We start from the raw sequence: 16,093 nt of genomic DNA, 5'->3' as shown, positions 1-16,093 counted from the left end.
CCAGTGCCACAGGAAGCTTGCAGGAGGTGAGGCGTGCTGAGACAGCCCATGCCCACCTGATCCCAGGGCCTTGCATGCAGACCAGCCCGCTCACACACAGTTGAAGTGGCGGCAGTGTGAGTCTGACTGATACCACAGATGTCTGGGTGGCAGGGTTTTTATTTTCCTTCAATCACAGGATGGGGCTGGAGAGCAAAAACCCAACTTCTCATCCACCAAATATGTTGGTACATGTTAGCAACAATGAGATGTCTTCACAGATGGTTAAAAGTTCTAACTATGGACCCAGCCTTGGATGCAAGTCCTGAATTCTCCTGTGCAACCGTGGGCAAATTACTTAACTTCTCTGAGCACCCTTGTCCTCATCTGTAAAATGAGGATAATAATCCTTACCTTACAATGATACCTGTGGAAGGAGTATCTTGAGATTTAAAAAATTGAATACAGTGTGCTTACAAGCGCCTGTTAGATTGCCAACGCTCAGCAAATGGTAGCTACTCTTAATAATTTGGAAAGCAGCAAGATTGCTTCCTGAGAGATGGTAAAGCCAGCACATTCTGGCGTAGTTCAGGGAGGTATAGAAGCCCCTTAAAAGAGTAGAGTAGCTCTTAGGCCAGCAGCACACAAGGGTAACCTGACTCTAGATACTGGAGGTTTTAGGATAAACTGTCCTAAGGATAATCTCTGTCACGAGGGGTCTGGGTCACCAACAGAAGCAGAGTCAGAGGAGTAGCTAAAGAGGCATCATTTCTGGGGTCTCAACCCTTTGGGGGAGATGGGTGCCTCAGGCTCTTAACTCTGGCCCCTAAAACACGAACTGCCCTCCTCTGCTTCCATATTCCTCAAGCCATCTTGAGATTTATCCCTGAAAGCCGCCTGGGAGGTAATGCTCAGATCAGTGGCTGTGAGCATCTTATCTGCCTGACAGTTCAATTTCATGAGCTAAGAAATCGACGTGCGGTTTTGCACATCAACCCACATCTGCTTTGCTGGCGCGCGTTGGCGTCCTCGAGCTGCTCAGGCCTGGCTCCAGCCGGAGCATCTTTCTGCGCCCATACAGCAGAGGCAGACCCTGGCAGCGGGAGTTCATGGTGGCAGATGTCGGGGAGCCGGCGGCATTTCCCAGGTGACACTCCCGCAGTACTTTTCAACCAGGCGCCATTCCATCAGAAATGAAGGTGGAGAAGAGTCCCTGTCGCACTGCCTTTGCTCCTACCAGGGTTTTTCCTAGAAGTGCGAGCGTGTCCGTGTTTTTGTGTTTCCATATTACCAGTCTCACTTTGCTTTTGAAATAGCAACATAAGGAGAGGAATATTGGTCTTTGTGGCTGCCAGTACCGTGCATGCCAGAATCTCGTGCTTGCTGGTCTGAAGCCACCAGATGGTGGTGGGACTGTGTGTAGTTTTTTCTTTCTTTCTTTCTTTCTTGTTTCCTCTGCTTTTTGAAAAGTCGTGAAGTGGGAGAAGCTGGGAAGTGTGAGATTGGCTGAAAGACTGTCAGCTGATAACAGTTTGCAGTATCTTCCGCCCCGGGTGTGGGCACAAGGGCATCTTCCCAAAACCTGTGCCCAGCATTTGCTGCATGCGCAGTAGTAGGTGCCCCATGAACACCAGCTGGATTGTCCCACACGTCTCAGCCACATACAGTAGCCCAAGAGTACAGTTTCTGAACGGGAAACTCTGCATGTTTTTCTCTTCCTTGAGGATGGACGCAGGTTAGAACTGCCATTGTAGCAAAAGGGAAGTCAGGCTTCCTTTGTCCAGGAGCTTTCCGGGTTTATTTTTGAAAATCTTTTAAGTTTTTCCACTTTTGTCCTAAGTAACCCTCTGAAGACAAAGGGACAGATCCTTCCACTGCTTAAAATATTACTCATGTTTCTCATTCGTTCGTTTCCTTGAAATCAGATCGTGTATTTGTTGCAAGAATATTTCGGTGATTTAAATAGCACAAACAGAAATGCTTGGATAGTATTGAAACCATTTTAAGGACTAGCATAAGGGATCTGCATACTCTTCCGTGATTTATGGATGACCAGTGTCTCTACTGAGTGGCCGATATAAATGATAGATGGTCTGTATGGTAACTCGTAATACCAGGAACTAGTTGTTTGTCCCTTTCCCTTCCCTCCCTGTAGTCAAACAGATACAGGGCATTAAATGATGCCACCTCTCCGCTGTCTATCTGTCTGCGCCCAAGAATAAAATTAAAATGCTGAGGAAGCCAGAAGAAACAGTTTGGTTTTTTGATATTCTTAATACCCTGAGTGCCTCCTTAGACCTTTAATGAAAATGACAGTGCCCCCGCCAGGAACCAGCCTTCTCACAGGGACACAGTGAAGGACACGGATGCATTTCCCTGAGCAAGAGAAACGGCAGTGAGTGAGGGACTCCTGGGGGGGCATCCGGAGCTTCTCTGCTCGTTAAAGGCAAGCGTTGGGTGCCGAGCAGTAAGGAACCACTGGTTTGTGCCTCGTGAGTTTTCCGAGGCACCTCCCAGCCCTAAGGTCACCCTGAAATCTGTGGCTTCCGAGTTTAGATGAGCTGCATCCCAGAAGGGCAGGGGTTGTCTCCTCTGCTGACAGTCCAAGAGTCAGACCACAGTAGCGTCGAACACAGTAGTGTTTGTGGAATATAGGAACGCCCCTTGTCTCTCTTCCAGCATCCCAGCTGCCATAAGATCATTTTTCTTACAGCGGTAAAGGGGGCTCATCTAATCCAGCCTGGAGGTCACCTGGAAGATCCGCTGCCTAGAACCTCAAGCAGGTGTGCCAGCCTCCCCCTGAGGTCCTGCTGGGCCCCTGCCTGGAGTGCCCGAGGCCTCCCTGCTGACCCTGTTGTTGGGCTCACTGTAGGGGTCCATCTAATGGCCTTTTGGACTCGGTCCCTTGGACTGAACATTTGGGAAAAGTGTGGTCTTTGTTAGCTGGGTGTCATGGTTGAGTCTCTTCGGACATCAGAATTGAGTTCCCTTCTTTATTCTTAGAATTCAGCCTCACACCCAGGTGCCACTTTGAGACTCTCTCACTCTGCCTCTCGCAGTCTGTGTACCAGCACTTAAGCTTGTGAAATGAAAGCATCCCCGAGCACACTGGCTTCACCGTCAGGCGTGACGCTGGCGTGGCGGTTGTGGAACCGTGGGGGCCCCCGGCACCCCCCGGGCTGGCAGATGGTGTGCCCACCGGGCCGGCCAGAGTGGCGGCTGGTACACGCAGACGTGGCTCCCGTGATGTGCAGCCCAGGCAGCCCTCTTGCCTGCCATCAAGGTGAAAAGACACCTGACATTTCAGGGTTCTGGGCTCTGAGAGCAGGGGCTTGAGAGGAAGGAGAGTGAGACATTCTTTCCTTGTTTGCTGAACCCACAACCTGACGCAGGTCATTGTGGAAGTGGTCCCGGATTCCATGGGAACTTTCCTTTCCATTCTTTGTTAGCAGGAGGCTGGCTGGTGACACAACGGTCTTGAGCTTTGTGACATGAAAATAAACAACGAAGAGAGATCTCGGGCTGGGGGCACCTTTAAGCTGGTTAGCCAGGAAGGTGGGGACCACCGAGAGGTGAGCTCACTGCAGTTGCTTGACCGTGAACCTCTCAGCGCTACAGCTTTGAGTTCCATCCAGTGACCACTTGGTTGGTGCATAACTGCTGGTAAGGAGGAGATCCTTCCCCGGCGGGCCTTCTGGACTTACTCCTTCTTGGCCTTTGGTCTTCGAAGATGTTAGGGAAGAAGGAACTGTCAAAGAGGTGGAAGGTGCCCCCTCTACCTATCTTGAGTTCTTGTGGCTGCACTAATAATAACATTGACCCAAGACAGATTAGCAGGAGAAAAAGATACACATTTTAATTCGTGTGCTTGGAGGTCTCATAGAAATGGGACCAACAAAAGGGCCAGAGCAGGCAACTTTGAGACTTTTTAGAGTAAAACACCCAATAAATTTGTAAGAAATTGACAGGACAAAGAAATGTAGGTTTTGTGTGCCCAATTAGGGAAGAATCTAAACAGGGTTTGGTTTTGGCGTAGTAAACGAAAGGAGTAACAAGGTTTCTTGGCCCGCATTCCCCCTCTCTGGCCAAAAGGGGGTCCTTCTACTTTGCAGATGCAGGGAGGGCACCTTTCACATGAGAGATGCCTTTCCTGCTTTCAGGGAGACAGAAAGGAGGGTCAGAGTGTCTCTCTTGCATTGGCCATTTCTTAAGTAACTTTAATTCAAAATAATCAATATGCCAGTATGGCATATTCGGGGGCGGCCCACCCTGAGCCCCAGCGGAACAGTTCTGGCTTTGTTCCTTTGGACTCTTACCTTGCCTTCTGTGTACCCATCAGCTAGCTCCTCGGGGAAGGGCGATATTACATGCGGGAGAAGTGAGGGCTGTCACACGCTGGCTAATGCGTCACTGTGGATGGACACTCCAACCAGGCCTGAGTAATTACTCTGGCCTTCGCCCTTTTGTAGGACTTGGCTGATTATTGCTACATCAAAGTCCTACTTAATTGGCCCATCGATGCAACCAGGGCTCTTTATTTTCTCTATAAAATATACCAACCCCTGCCTGCAACAAGCTCGAAGCTAAGTAGGCTTCACTCTGTGTCCACACACTTCTTCTACCTGAGCTGTCAGCTTAACCAAGGGTCAGTTGTGTGTGTTCCCAGACCTGTATATGCCAGTTGTATGTCATTACATTATTTAATTATAAGGTACATAAATCTTTGGGATAGGAGTGTGAAAATCAAGATTGCTTGTTTCTGCAGAATAAGTGGAATGTTTAGAAAGATAAAAGTAAGTTGCTTTTCAAAAAATATATATATTGCCATCAAATTAAATATGGATGAGGCAGTTGTAAAAGATCGGGGACAAAAATCGTAAAAAACAAAACAAAACAAAACAAAACAAAAATCTAGGCTACCTCAGATTGTTTCACAAGAAGCCCCAGCTGGAAATTACAGATGATGCATTTGGGATGTGGTATTTGTATGCAACAAAGATGACATGAAACACCAATTGGCATAACCATTTTTTTGGAGTACAGTCATCAGCATTTGAATCTAAGCAAGTTAGACCCTTCCCAAGGTCACGCAGTTGGCGAACGGGGGAGCTGGGCTTTGAATCCACATTGTCTGATTTCAGAGCCAAGCTCTTAACCCTTTGGCTCTACTGCTTTTCCTCCTGACCCTCACGCTGATTCGGGAGATGCCAAGGAGTTTGTGCTAAGATTCCAAACCAGCCACAGTGGGAAAGTGGCTGCTTTGGACGCTCTGCGGCTTGCAGGCTGCTTAGGGTCTGCCTGTCACCCAGGTGTGTGGCACGGAGGAGAGAGAGGGTGGGATACAGCTGCTAAGGTGCCCCCAGGACTCTTTTGGGGGTCAATGGACAGGCGAGGGGGCCCACTTACCCCTCAACAGGTAAGATTGGGTGTGGATAAACATATGTTTTGGAAAAAGATTTCTGATAAAACTATGTCACGGGGCAACCTGCAGTTGTATTTGATGTTTGGTATGTTTGGTGGTTATGTGCCTGGGAACATGGCCACCTCTCTTAGAACTTTTTTTTTTTGTGTGTGGTACAGGGGCGTCCACTGTTGTGGCCTCTCCCGTTGCGGAGCACAGGCTCCGGACACGCAGGCTCAGCGGCCATGCCTCACGGGCCCAGCCGCTCCGCGGCATGTGGGATCCTCCCGGACCGGGGCACGAACCCACGTCCCCTGCATCGGCAGGCGGACTCCCAACCACTGCGCCACCAGGGAAGCCCCAGAGCTTTTAAACTTACAAACAACTGGGTGCAGCAGGCACTTTCACGTATCCACAGAGAGAGAGCACCTGTCAGGTTAGGTGTGCTTGGTTGCCTGTTTGGTGTCCAGAGTCACAGATTTTCAGAGACGCTTTGGGGCTGACAGTGCATCGCTAGCTGGTGTCCAGGGAGAAGTCACAAGCCATTGAGTGGTTTGAGGTCAGTGTCTTGCTCCCCTGCCTCTTGTTGGCCTCACAGAGGAGTTCTCCTAACGATACAGATGGTGGGACTTCTGTGCTTAGATTCTGCCTGCCGTGGGCTTTGGGCTCTTTCGTAATCCTTTGGGTATTCTCATATTCTGGACTTGAACACATCCTGCCTCTGGTTGAATTCCTGTGTCCCTAAGTTTGTGGGTGAGGGAGTTTGTGCCTATTGATTTTGTGGGGAATGTCAATTTCGTATTCTGAAATCAGTGTGTCTCTAGTGGCAAGTGGAGTCTTTTCTTCATTGTGGGGACAGGAGTTGCCTGTCTGAGGCTGTGAAGCTGGGGGTGGGCAGCCAGCTAATAGCTCGCATAGCGGCTGCTGTGACAGTGGAGTGTGTCAGCTGAGGCTTCCTGAGGTCCGGCCCGGAGTCAGCGACCCTCCTCGTGGGTGGACACATGTTCCCCTAGGCCAGTGCTTCGCAACGGGGGCGATTTTGCACCCAGGGGACGATTGACAATGTCTGGAGACATTCCTGGTCGACTTGACTTGCGTGGGGGAGGGCTAACGAAAACAGCCTCCAGTGCCCAGGACAGCTCCCTCAGCAAAGACGGATCTGGTCCAAAATGTCAGCAGTGCTGAGGTCAGGACCTGCCCTGGGTGGGCCTGTCCCTGTGACCCTCTCCCCTGCAGAGGTTTCAGAGAGCACTTTCCTGTCCCAGGGGTGCCGTCTGATGCTTAATTAGCCTCCCAACAACATCGGCGCTCAGAGGGGTGGCCAAGACGCACAGCACCTTATCGTAGCCGTGCGTTCCACCTGGGCACTTCTTACGCCTCGCTTCCTCCAGCCCCGACCCCTCCTGCAGCAGAAGCCGAGCCTGAAAGAACAGCTTTTCCAGCCTCGTTCACCACCTGCACACTGTAAACCCCAGGGTGGCCTGTCCATTAGTCCTCCGCTGCGTGGGGAGATGGACGCCACCTGCAAGTGAGGCAGCATGGAGGGATGGGCGATGCCACTAGATGGATGCCACCGGCCCGCCTCTGTCTGCAAAGCCACCGTGGCAGGTGGCAGTCTGGAGGGTGTAGCCATGTCAGGCTTTGCGGGGGGAAGGAACAGTGGGTCAGTGGCTCTCCTCTCCTTATCCCCCCACTGCCTGTATCCTCCCCCAATAGGCATTAAAAGGTGTGTATTATGTTGGGGACTTTAATGTGTCTCTTTGTCCTCGGTGGGGAATGCCTCCGGCTTGTCATGGTGGGAGAGAGCCTGTCGGCATCCGTAAAAGCAGGGCTTGGATCTTAGCTCTACCGCTTACCAGTTCTGTGGCCCTCAGCCTGTTAGTTAACCAGGCAGAGCCTCAGTTTTTTCCATTTATAAGATGTGGACAATAGTACCTACGTCATAGGGTTGCTGCAGCAACCACATTCCCTGCACCATTTCGTAGCAATCCCCCAGCCAGTCTGTGAGCCCCCCCAGGGCTAGGTCTTTGTCATCTTTGGAATGACTTTAATCCTTGTTGTATGGTAGATACTTATTATGGGGTGTGTTGTATTCCCCCCAAAAAGACAACTTGCATTCTACCTCCCGGTACCTGTGAATGTGACCTCAGTTGGACATAAAGTCTTTGCAGGTGTAATCAAGTTAACATGAGGTCGTTAGGGTAGGCCCTAATCCAATACAACTGGTGTCTTTATAAGAAGAAAGAAATTTGGACACAGATACAGGCAGAGAGGAGAATGCCTTCACACATGTCTCACGTGAAGACAGACACACGGGGAAATTGCCACGTGTAGACAGACGCAGAGACTGGAGTGACGCATCTACCAGCTGTGGATTGCCAGCAACCAGAGCTAGGAAGAGGCAGGGAAGAATTCTTCCCCTGCAGCTTTCAGAGGGAGCAGGGCCCTGCCGACACCTTGGTTTGGGGACTTCTAACCTCCAGAATGGTGAGACAGTAAATTTTGGTTGTTTTAAACCAACCAGTTTGGGGTACTTTGTTACAGCAGCCCTAGGAAACTAAACAATACTGAATAAACGTTTGTGGAATTTGTGTCTTCATGTGCAAAACTCATCGTATTCTGCCCCCATGTTCATACTTTGATAGTCTAACCTCTAGGCTTTTTACTTCTTTCTTTCTACTGATCATCTCCTTTGCAGATCCCCCAGTTTTGATCGTCAGCTGATTTTGTACTAATTTATCATAAAAACCTTTGCTTGTTATGGGAGAAAATTCTTAACGTGCATCACACTGAAAAGAATGAAGATTTTTGCCATAAAGTATCTGTGCCTTTCTCAGGAGCGAGTGATGGACTTAGTATTTCTTTTGGCCACGGGGTGGTTCCTGGTGCTGTGAGGAAGCACGAGGCTGTTGCTCCCTTCCGTTTTCTTTAAACTGGCAAAAGAGAGAACCAAATCAAAGTTGCTTTAAAAATAAGGAGATGTGTGAATTTGCAAAACAGGAGCCCCAGGTCCAGGAGAGCAGGCTCCCCACTGTGTTAATTTGGCAGCCCAGCGAGGTCACTGGAGACTCGGGCTCCTTCTGTGTTTTGTCCACAGGACGGGCCTCCTCCTAAGGCAGGTGTCTCCACGGCCAGAAAGCTGGCTGACCACAGCAGCTGGGCAGCCTGCTTCCAGTTCATGACCTGTGGGGTCTCTTCGGTGTGTTGCTCTTAAGATCAGGAACATTTTTGGGACTTCCCTGGTGGTGCAGTGGTTAAGAATCCTCCTGCCAATGCAGGGCACGTGGGTTTGAGCCCTGGTCTGGGAAGATCCCACATGCCGCAGAGCAACTAAGCCTGTGCGCCACAACTACTGAGCCCGCGCTGTAGAGCCCATGTGCCGCAACTACTGAGCCCGTGTGCCACAACTACTGAAGCCCGTGCGCAGCAACGAAGACCCAACACAGCCAAAAATAAATAAATAAATAAATTTATTAAAAAAAAAAGATCAGGGACATAGGGACATTTTCCCCAAAGGCCTCCCCATCAACCTCTCCATCTTTGTCTCATCCCTGAACCAGCCACTGCCAAAGGGGATGGCATTCGATCATTGGCCCTGATTAATCCTCTGGGGAGGAATAGATGGACTCTGGAGAGTGGACCATAGTGCCCCTTGCCCTCTCCCCAAATTAACAACTCCTATTCGTCTTTGGTAAGCAGAATAATGCCCCCCCAAACACCCACGTCCTCAACCCCAGAACCTGTGAATATGTTACTGTACGTGACAAAAGGGGCTTTGCAGATATGATTCAGCTAAGGATCTTGAGATGGGGGAGATTATCTTGGATTATTAAGGTGGGTCCAGTACGGCACAAGAGTTCTTATAAGAAGGAGGAAGGAGGATCAGAGTCAGAGAAGATGTGAGGACAGAAGCAGAGGTTAGAGAAGGCTGAAGTTGTGACAACACTGACTTTGAAGGTGGGGAAAGGTGCCAGGAGCCAAGGAGTGCAGGCGGCCGGTAGAAGCTGGAAGAGGCAAGGACACAGATTCTCTGGGCCTCCAGAGGAACGAAGCCCTCCTGACACCTTGATTTTAGCCTGGAGAAATTGATTTTGGACTTCCAATTTCCAGAACTGTAAGATAATAGCTGTGTGCTGCTTTAAATTAAAATATTGATAAATTTAATATATTTAAAATTAAAATTTGTGATAATTTATTACAGCAACAATAGAAAATTAGATAAGCAACAGGGTCCTACTGTATAGCACAGGGAACTACATTCAATATCTTGTCATAACCTATAATGGAGAAGAATCTGAAAAAGAATATATAGATATGAATCACTTTGCTGTACACCAGAAACTAACACAACATTGTAAGTCAACTAAACTGCAATTAAAAAAAAACTAATACACCATTGTTTCTCCAGGCTGACCTTGAATCAGTATAGACCTTTTGTAAGATAATAAGGATCTTGTATTCATTTTGAGTCTTCTGTTGTGTGCCAAAGATGATACACAAATATTTATGTGTTAAACGAAAGACAAACCCAGTCCCTTGCTCCACCTCCAGGTATAGCAAAAAAATGCTCTCCAAGTGGTCCATGTTGGTTTCTTCAGTCTGTACCAGTGCTGGGTGCAGGGAAAACAGAAAACAAGTAAGATCTTGTCCTTACTCGCAGGCTGCTGAGTACATCGCAGTCATTTGATTCCATAAATATTCTCTCTGTCAGCTCAGAGCTCTTCCAGATGTCGGCTCTGGCATCGTAACTAAAGCCAGCTTCCTCTGAAGCTTTTTCAAACCTGCTGATTTTTTTTTTCCTAGTTCTTAGCAAGGGGTCAGGAAGAGCAGAAGACCCTGTGAAGCACATCCATGGATGGAGCTATTTTTAGAGGGCCCTGCGTGGCTGAGATCAGCAGCAAATTCTAATGGTTGGGTCCTGGGGTCCACGGAGGATGTCAGCTGCCTGTCTCCTGCCCTTGTGCCACTTGGACAGAGACACTGCAATTTGGGAGTTTGCTCTGGTTCTTCATTTCCTTCTCTCACAGGAAGCCCTGTGCTGCAGAGCACAGTGGTGGGCTGCACACAGCATGTTGAGAAACTGCTTGTTCTCATCCCACAGTTCAGCTGTTTCTGGGAAGCCTAGGGCTTTCCTGGGGATGATAAATGACCAGTGGCAATGTATGAAAATATCTGGGAAGCTGACAGAAGTCGGGAGCAGAGAAATGGGGTTAGGGAGCTGAGCTTTGAGGTGATCTTTTCCAGCTGCGGAATTTTATTTTGAGGAGACTCAAACTCATGGGTAATCAACGAAGCAGCTCTCGGTCACTTAGCTCTGTGTTAACAGCTTAGCAAAGATTGGAGCTTAGTTCCCGTGGTGCCAATTCAACAGTTCTAGGCTCAGGAACAAAAATTTGAGAGCTGGACCGTAAAGCCTCAACATCCATAAGAGTGTGTAGTTAGGTTAGCTCAGCGGAGTGTTTTGGGCTCTGCCCTCTCCCTTCTCCCTTTGTCTGTAGTAAGTACCATGTGCTGACTGGTTACATGCATGGACTCCGTAGATGTGGCCTGGGATAGAATCCCACTTACCAGCAGGGTGACGTTGGCCAAATTACGGAAAGCTTTCTTCCTGTCTGGGATGATAGTAACACCAGCACACCTGGGCTTGTTGGGAGGATTAAATGAGCTCACGTGTGCAAAGCACTCATCCCAGGGCCCAGCACATCCTCAGGTCTCTACAAACGACTCATTTCCTGGGACCTGACCATCGCTCTCCAGCACTTCGGGTGGCTGCATGCTCGTCCGTTGTGTGGCTGTGTCCTAGGGTCTATTCAACCTGCTCCCTAGAATGGGATGTTATTTCCAGTTTTTACTGCTGTAAGCAACATTTCCGTGACTGTCCTCATAGGTAAAGATTTGCTCTCACCCTTAATTGTTTCCTCTGGTAAAATTTCTAGGGGTAGAATTGCTGGGTCAAAGAGGGGGCTTGTTTTTAAGGCATTTCTTGATAAATGCTGCCAACTTTTCCTCCAGAAAAGTGCTGGTTTACACTCTTACCAGCTGTGAATGAGTGTGCCCGTTTCCTTGCATGGCCGGGTTATTAACTTTTAATTAAATGAAGGCCCAGGAAAAATAAGAGGTATTTCCCTGCGGATTAAGTGTTCCTCGTCCTTGCTTATAAGCAATAAAGGCTTAAGAACCTGAAATGAGCCCAGAAGGCAAGTGGCTCATGTGAAAACAGCGCCCTCTACTGGTTTTCCCGGGTGGAGAGGTGCAAGCTACAGTGTAGATGGTGAGGCTCCGGTGGTCACTAACTCCTGGCAGGTGCCAGGAGCTCTAGGGCAACATTTTATACTTCTGGCCATTTAGTAAGTCAGCCTCCGATGACCTTTCATTCTTACTCAGTTTCTTTTACAGAAGTGCTTCTCAACTGGGGGAGAGTTTGCTCCCCAGGGAGCCCTTGATACTGTCTGGAAACATTTTTGGATATCACAGGCTAGGGGACTGCTACTGGCTTTTGGTAGGTTGAGGCCAGGGATGCGGCAAACCATCCTACAACGCAAAGGACGGCCCCCTAACAAAGAATCGTCCTGCCCCTATGTGTCAGTCGGGTTCAGATTGAGAAACCCTGTTTTAGAAGAATGGAAGAATTGCTCCAGAAGGCTTCTTTTCAGACTGAAATAAAATATAGAAATATTAAATATGTATCACCACTATTTATTTTTTGGTTCTGGAAACCTGATCGTTTTGCAGAATAAAATGGAAAACAGGTGGAAGTGAAGCAGCGCACTGGCATTTCTAGGAGAGAAGGCGGAGTGGAAAATACAGCCCATAGTAATGTCACAAGTACTAATAGGGGAGGGAATTTTTTTCCTATTAACTTGATTTGGTTAAACCTGCCATAAATTCCTGTGCTTCCCCTTGAAGGCCTTGTCTGTAAAAGAAATTAAATTTAAAAAAACACAGTGGTTTTGGGGACCCTTTTCCCTCCGATTTCATGAGCCCCAGTGTTTTCATAACATTTATAATTGTGCTTTCCAGTGCTTAGTGCAGAGTGACCATCTGCAGATACAGTCTACTTCCCCCTCCTCCACGCCCAAGTAAATGCTGATTTAAGCATTGTTTCTAAGGGGAGGAAGGAAGGGAACTTCAAAAATAATCTTAGAAAAGGGTGTGCCTGAAGGGAAAAGTATGACAAGAATTTCAGGAGCACTAAGCTGTATTTCAGTTTACTCGACATTTGCTGCGTTTGAGGACTTCTCTTTCTGGCGTTACCCAAACCCATCAAAAAACATAGCCTGCTCTTTCGTCTTGCTTTAGCCCTGCTCTTCTCTACGTTACTTGTATTCTAGAATATGTGGCTTTATGGAGCGGCTTCACTGGTGGTTCTGAGTAATGCTAAGAGGATTATTTTGCCAGAAGTGGAAAAAATAAAACAAAACTACAGCTTTCCCCTAAATATCAGATGCTGTTTTAATCATCTCCCTTGAGAGGTATTTTTCAGACCCATGAGTGGGTTGTAAAATCAACTTCTGGGTCACAATCAGCATCTAAAAACCAAAAAAAAAACCAATAGAAAATATTAGAGGGTATCGTATATAGTAAAGGTAGCTTTTGTTTTGATGATGATTTCAAGATATGTAGCCATACGTAGATGTTTACGTCTGTGTGCACAAGCCTGGTGAGAAGTCTGAAAGGCCGTGGCTTGGGTTTTATAACATGGTGAAATCTGGCCAGTTTTGTAATTCTTTCATTGTCTCTTTAAGGACCTCAGTGAGTCCTACTTGTCTCCTGTCCCTCATGTTTGCTTCTGTTGCTTTTCCAGGTGGTACCAGGGAGATTGGCTCGGCCTTAACCAGGATGTGCATGAGGCATCGGAGCATAGAAGCCAAGCTGAGGCAGTTTTCCAGGTGAGGACCGTGTTTCTCCCAGACCTCAGACACCCTTGCTGATTTCAGGTTAAGGAAGCGGTGAGACAGAGCATAACTCGCCTCAAGCAGTACTGGTTTCCCCATAACGTTAAATCCCCACAGCCCGTCTCTCGTCACAGCCCGTCCCTCTGCGCACTCACTGAACAAGTACTTGGCTGGGCCTCTGCCGCACGGTGGTCTGGGCCCTGGGGCTCCAGTGAAGGACCAGACAGCCTCGGTCCCCGCCTCATGGAGCCTGCACCCCCCTCTGGGATCTTCTCTGTGTCTCTCCTCACGCTTCATCAGTGTGAGGCGCCGAGCACCCTGCTGAGACCCCTGGGTCCCCCACCCCTGCAGGAACCTCATAGGAGGAGGAGCTGCCGTGCTGGAGAGTGAGGCGTGCACTGCCGCCCTGTTACCCAGGACCTGTGTACGTCCTCCAGGCCCACCAAGGAGGGCGGGGGCGGCTCATAGAACCTTCCACACTGCCAGCCTCTTGTCTGTTTCACAAGCGTCCAGGATGGGTAGAAATGGCAGTGGCCGGCACGGGGGTCTGCAGTCACCAGGGTTCCAGTGAGAGTGGGACGTTCTCCCAAACAGATCAGCATAATTCAGCACTTCTGCACCACTCTGCTTTGTGAATCGCAAGTTGCGTGAGAGGCTGTCACGGTGGAATCCCTCTGACTCTCTTGCAGGACCACCTCAGGAGGCTGCAGGATGTAGTGGGAAGCACCTGGTCTTGGAGTCACCCGGGTCTAGGTTTGAACCCCGGGCTGGCCGCTGACAGGCCGTAATCTTGGGCTGGGCTCTCAGCCCCTGTCAGATGGGCATAGGAATCTCTGAAGTGTTCTTGTGCAGATGCACGCAGCGTCCACGCAGTGGAAAGCACCTGCCGGGGCGTGTGATAAAATCTGGCTTCCTTCTTCCCTCCTCGGCCCTGGGGAGCACTCCCCGTGAAGGCACCCCCTGCGCCTCCTCCCACGCACGTCATCTTGTTTATTCTGGGGCCCGTCCTGTGACACCTCGTTCCATTTTAGTGATGAAGAGACGCCAGTTCAACAGCCACTGTGTATTGAGCAGCTACTATGTGCCGGCATTGTCTTAGGTGTACAGGGCATAGCCCTGAGTAGGAAACACATCCTGCACTCATGAAGCTTACGCTCCAGACACTGTATAAACCTGATAGAGTGTCAGGCGGTGATGAATGACAGGAGAAGGAACACACGGGATGAGGTGGGTGGCGGCTCTTGGACACAGGCTGGTTAGGGAGCGTGTCTGTTCAGAAGGAGGGTTTGGACAGAGCTGGAGGAAGTGAGGCCAGAGGATGCGCCTGTGAGGGGCATCTTACCACTAGACCCTGGTAAGAGAAGAGGGGGTGGTACCAAAAGCTTGGAGATTTTCAGGAGGCCCAGTATCAAAAAGCAGTCTGAGAATACCTTTGTTGCAGTTCTCACCAGTGCCATTCAGACAGTTTATGGGCATTCTCTAAGTTCCCAACAACATCTCTGTAATGTAGGATCGGGTCGATCCTACTTCCATTGCACAAAAAACCCCGGCTCCCCTGACTCATGATCCCTCTCTGTTGGGAGCTACCTTTCCACTCATTTAACTGCAGTCTGGGAGAGTGCACAAAATAAGAAGGGATGTACCTGGAGACCCCTCACCCCTCTGATCCTGCCTAGGCTGTCCACAGTCTACATTTATGACTTATCCTGAATGCATGTCAGAATCATGTGGGCCTTTTTTAAAAAAAGGTAATGCTGGCCCCCCACCCTCCAAGTTTATATCAGATATGGGGTGAGGCCCTGGTGTCCTCACCTTTTCAAAGCTCTCCAGCTGGTTCCCTTGTGCAGCCAGAGGTGTGACCCCACTGATCTGCAGCGTTGCTTGTTAATAGAGTGTGGGAGTGGAAAAAGGGGGCCATGAGAAGAGGTCGCGCCCACCAGTCACGGGTACAGCTTCTTAGCAGTCATTGAAAAGCCTCCTGAGGACACGGTTGCTGTGAAATTGGGGGATTTGGATGTGAACTTGGGCTTAGTATGCTGCCTTGTCTTGCTTCAGGTAATCGTGATTCAGGTACGTTTTGACAACTGAGTGTAAACCTTGACAACAGAATGTGTCTGTTTAATGTCTCCTTTTCTTTCTCCTTTGGTACAAGTGCTTTAATCGACTGTCTGATAAACCCACTTCAAGAGCAGATGGAAGAATGGAAGAAAGTGGCCAACCAGCTGGATAAAGACCACGCAAAAGGTACTGGGCAAGGCGGCAGGTGCATATTAGTCCCAGGTGGCATGTTGCCAGCTGCTGCCTGTGCCTCTGCTGGGTTCATTGATGTCACCCAGAGGACCTGCTCTTGCACCGCTGCTGCTGTGGACATCTCAGTGTTGGAGGATGAGGGGTCAAAAGTGATCCCATTGCAGGACTCAGTGCTGGGTTTGGGGCAGGAAGCATCACTCAGGGGGTAGCCTGATCGCGCTCTGTGACATTAATTGTGATCAGCTGAGTTAAAAGTGATTTGTAACAGCAGGCTTAAATGCCAGAGATGCACTTAGGGCATTTCAGCACATTTTGAAAACCAAACTTTTAATGATGTAAGCTAACCTTCAGCCAGTGGGTCTCAGTACCTCATGTGCTAGGTCTGGGGACAAAATGGTCCAGGCAGACGCCACCCCTGTCAGTCTTCCTGGAGCCGAAGGGTGGGGTGCTGGTGGTACGGAAGGGGCAGGAGACTTTGCTCCACGGATCATACAACCTGCAGTAAGTGTGGTGGAGGGAAAGCGTGTGGGCAGATCTGAGGGGATGAAACAGGAAAGAGTTGACTCAT

At 49.2% G+C, this 16,093-nt stretch overlaps 1 protein-coding gene across 5 annotated transcripts in view; it reads left to right on the top strand.

Moving 5' to 3' along the window:
• MTSS1 (MTSS I-BAR domain containing 1) overlaps window positions 1–16,093 on the top strand; it is a 164,686-nt gene that overhangs the window by 115,267 nt on the left and 33,326 nt on the right. For all 5 annotated transcript variants that reach the window (XM_030875746.2, XM_030875753.2, XM_030875747.2 and 2 more), the window contains exons 4-5: window positions 13,185–13,269; window positions 15,428–15,519. In XM_030875746.2, the coding sequence (XP_030731606.1) occupies window positions 13,185–13,269; window positions 15,428–15,519 (177 nt within the window). The remainder of the gene's footprint in view (window positions 1–13,184; window positions 13,270–15,427; window positions 15,520–16,093) is intronic.

The sequence above is a fragment of the Globicephala melas genome, chromosome 17 (genome assembly GCF_963455315.2).
Source record: "Globicephala melas chromosome 17, mGloMel1.2, whole genome shotgun sequence".
Classification (NCBI taxonomy): Eukaryota; Metazoa; Chordata; class Mammalia; order Artiodactyla; family Delphinidae; genus Globicephala; species Globicephala melas.
The sequence above is the reverse complement of the archived record's forward strand: the minus strand, read 5'-3'. Positions and strand labels throughout refer to the sequence as shown.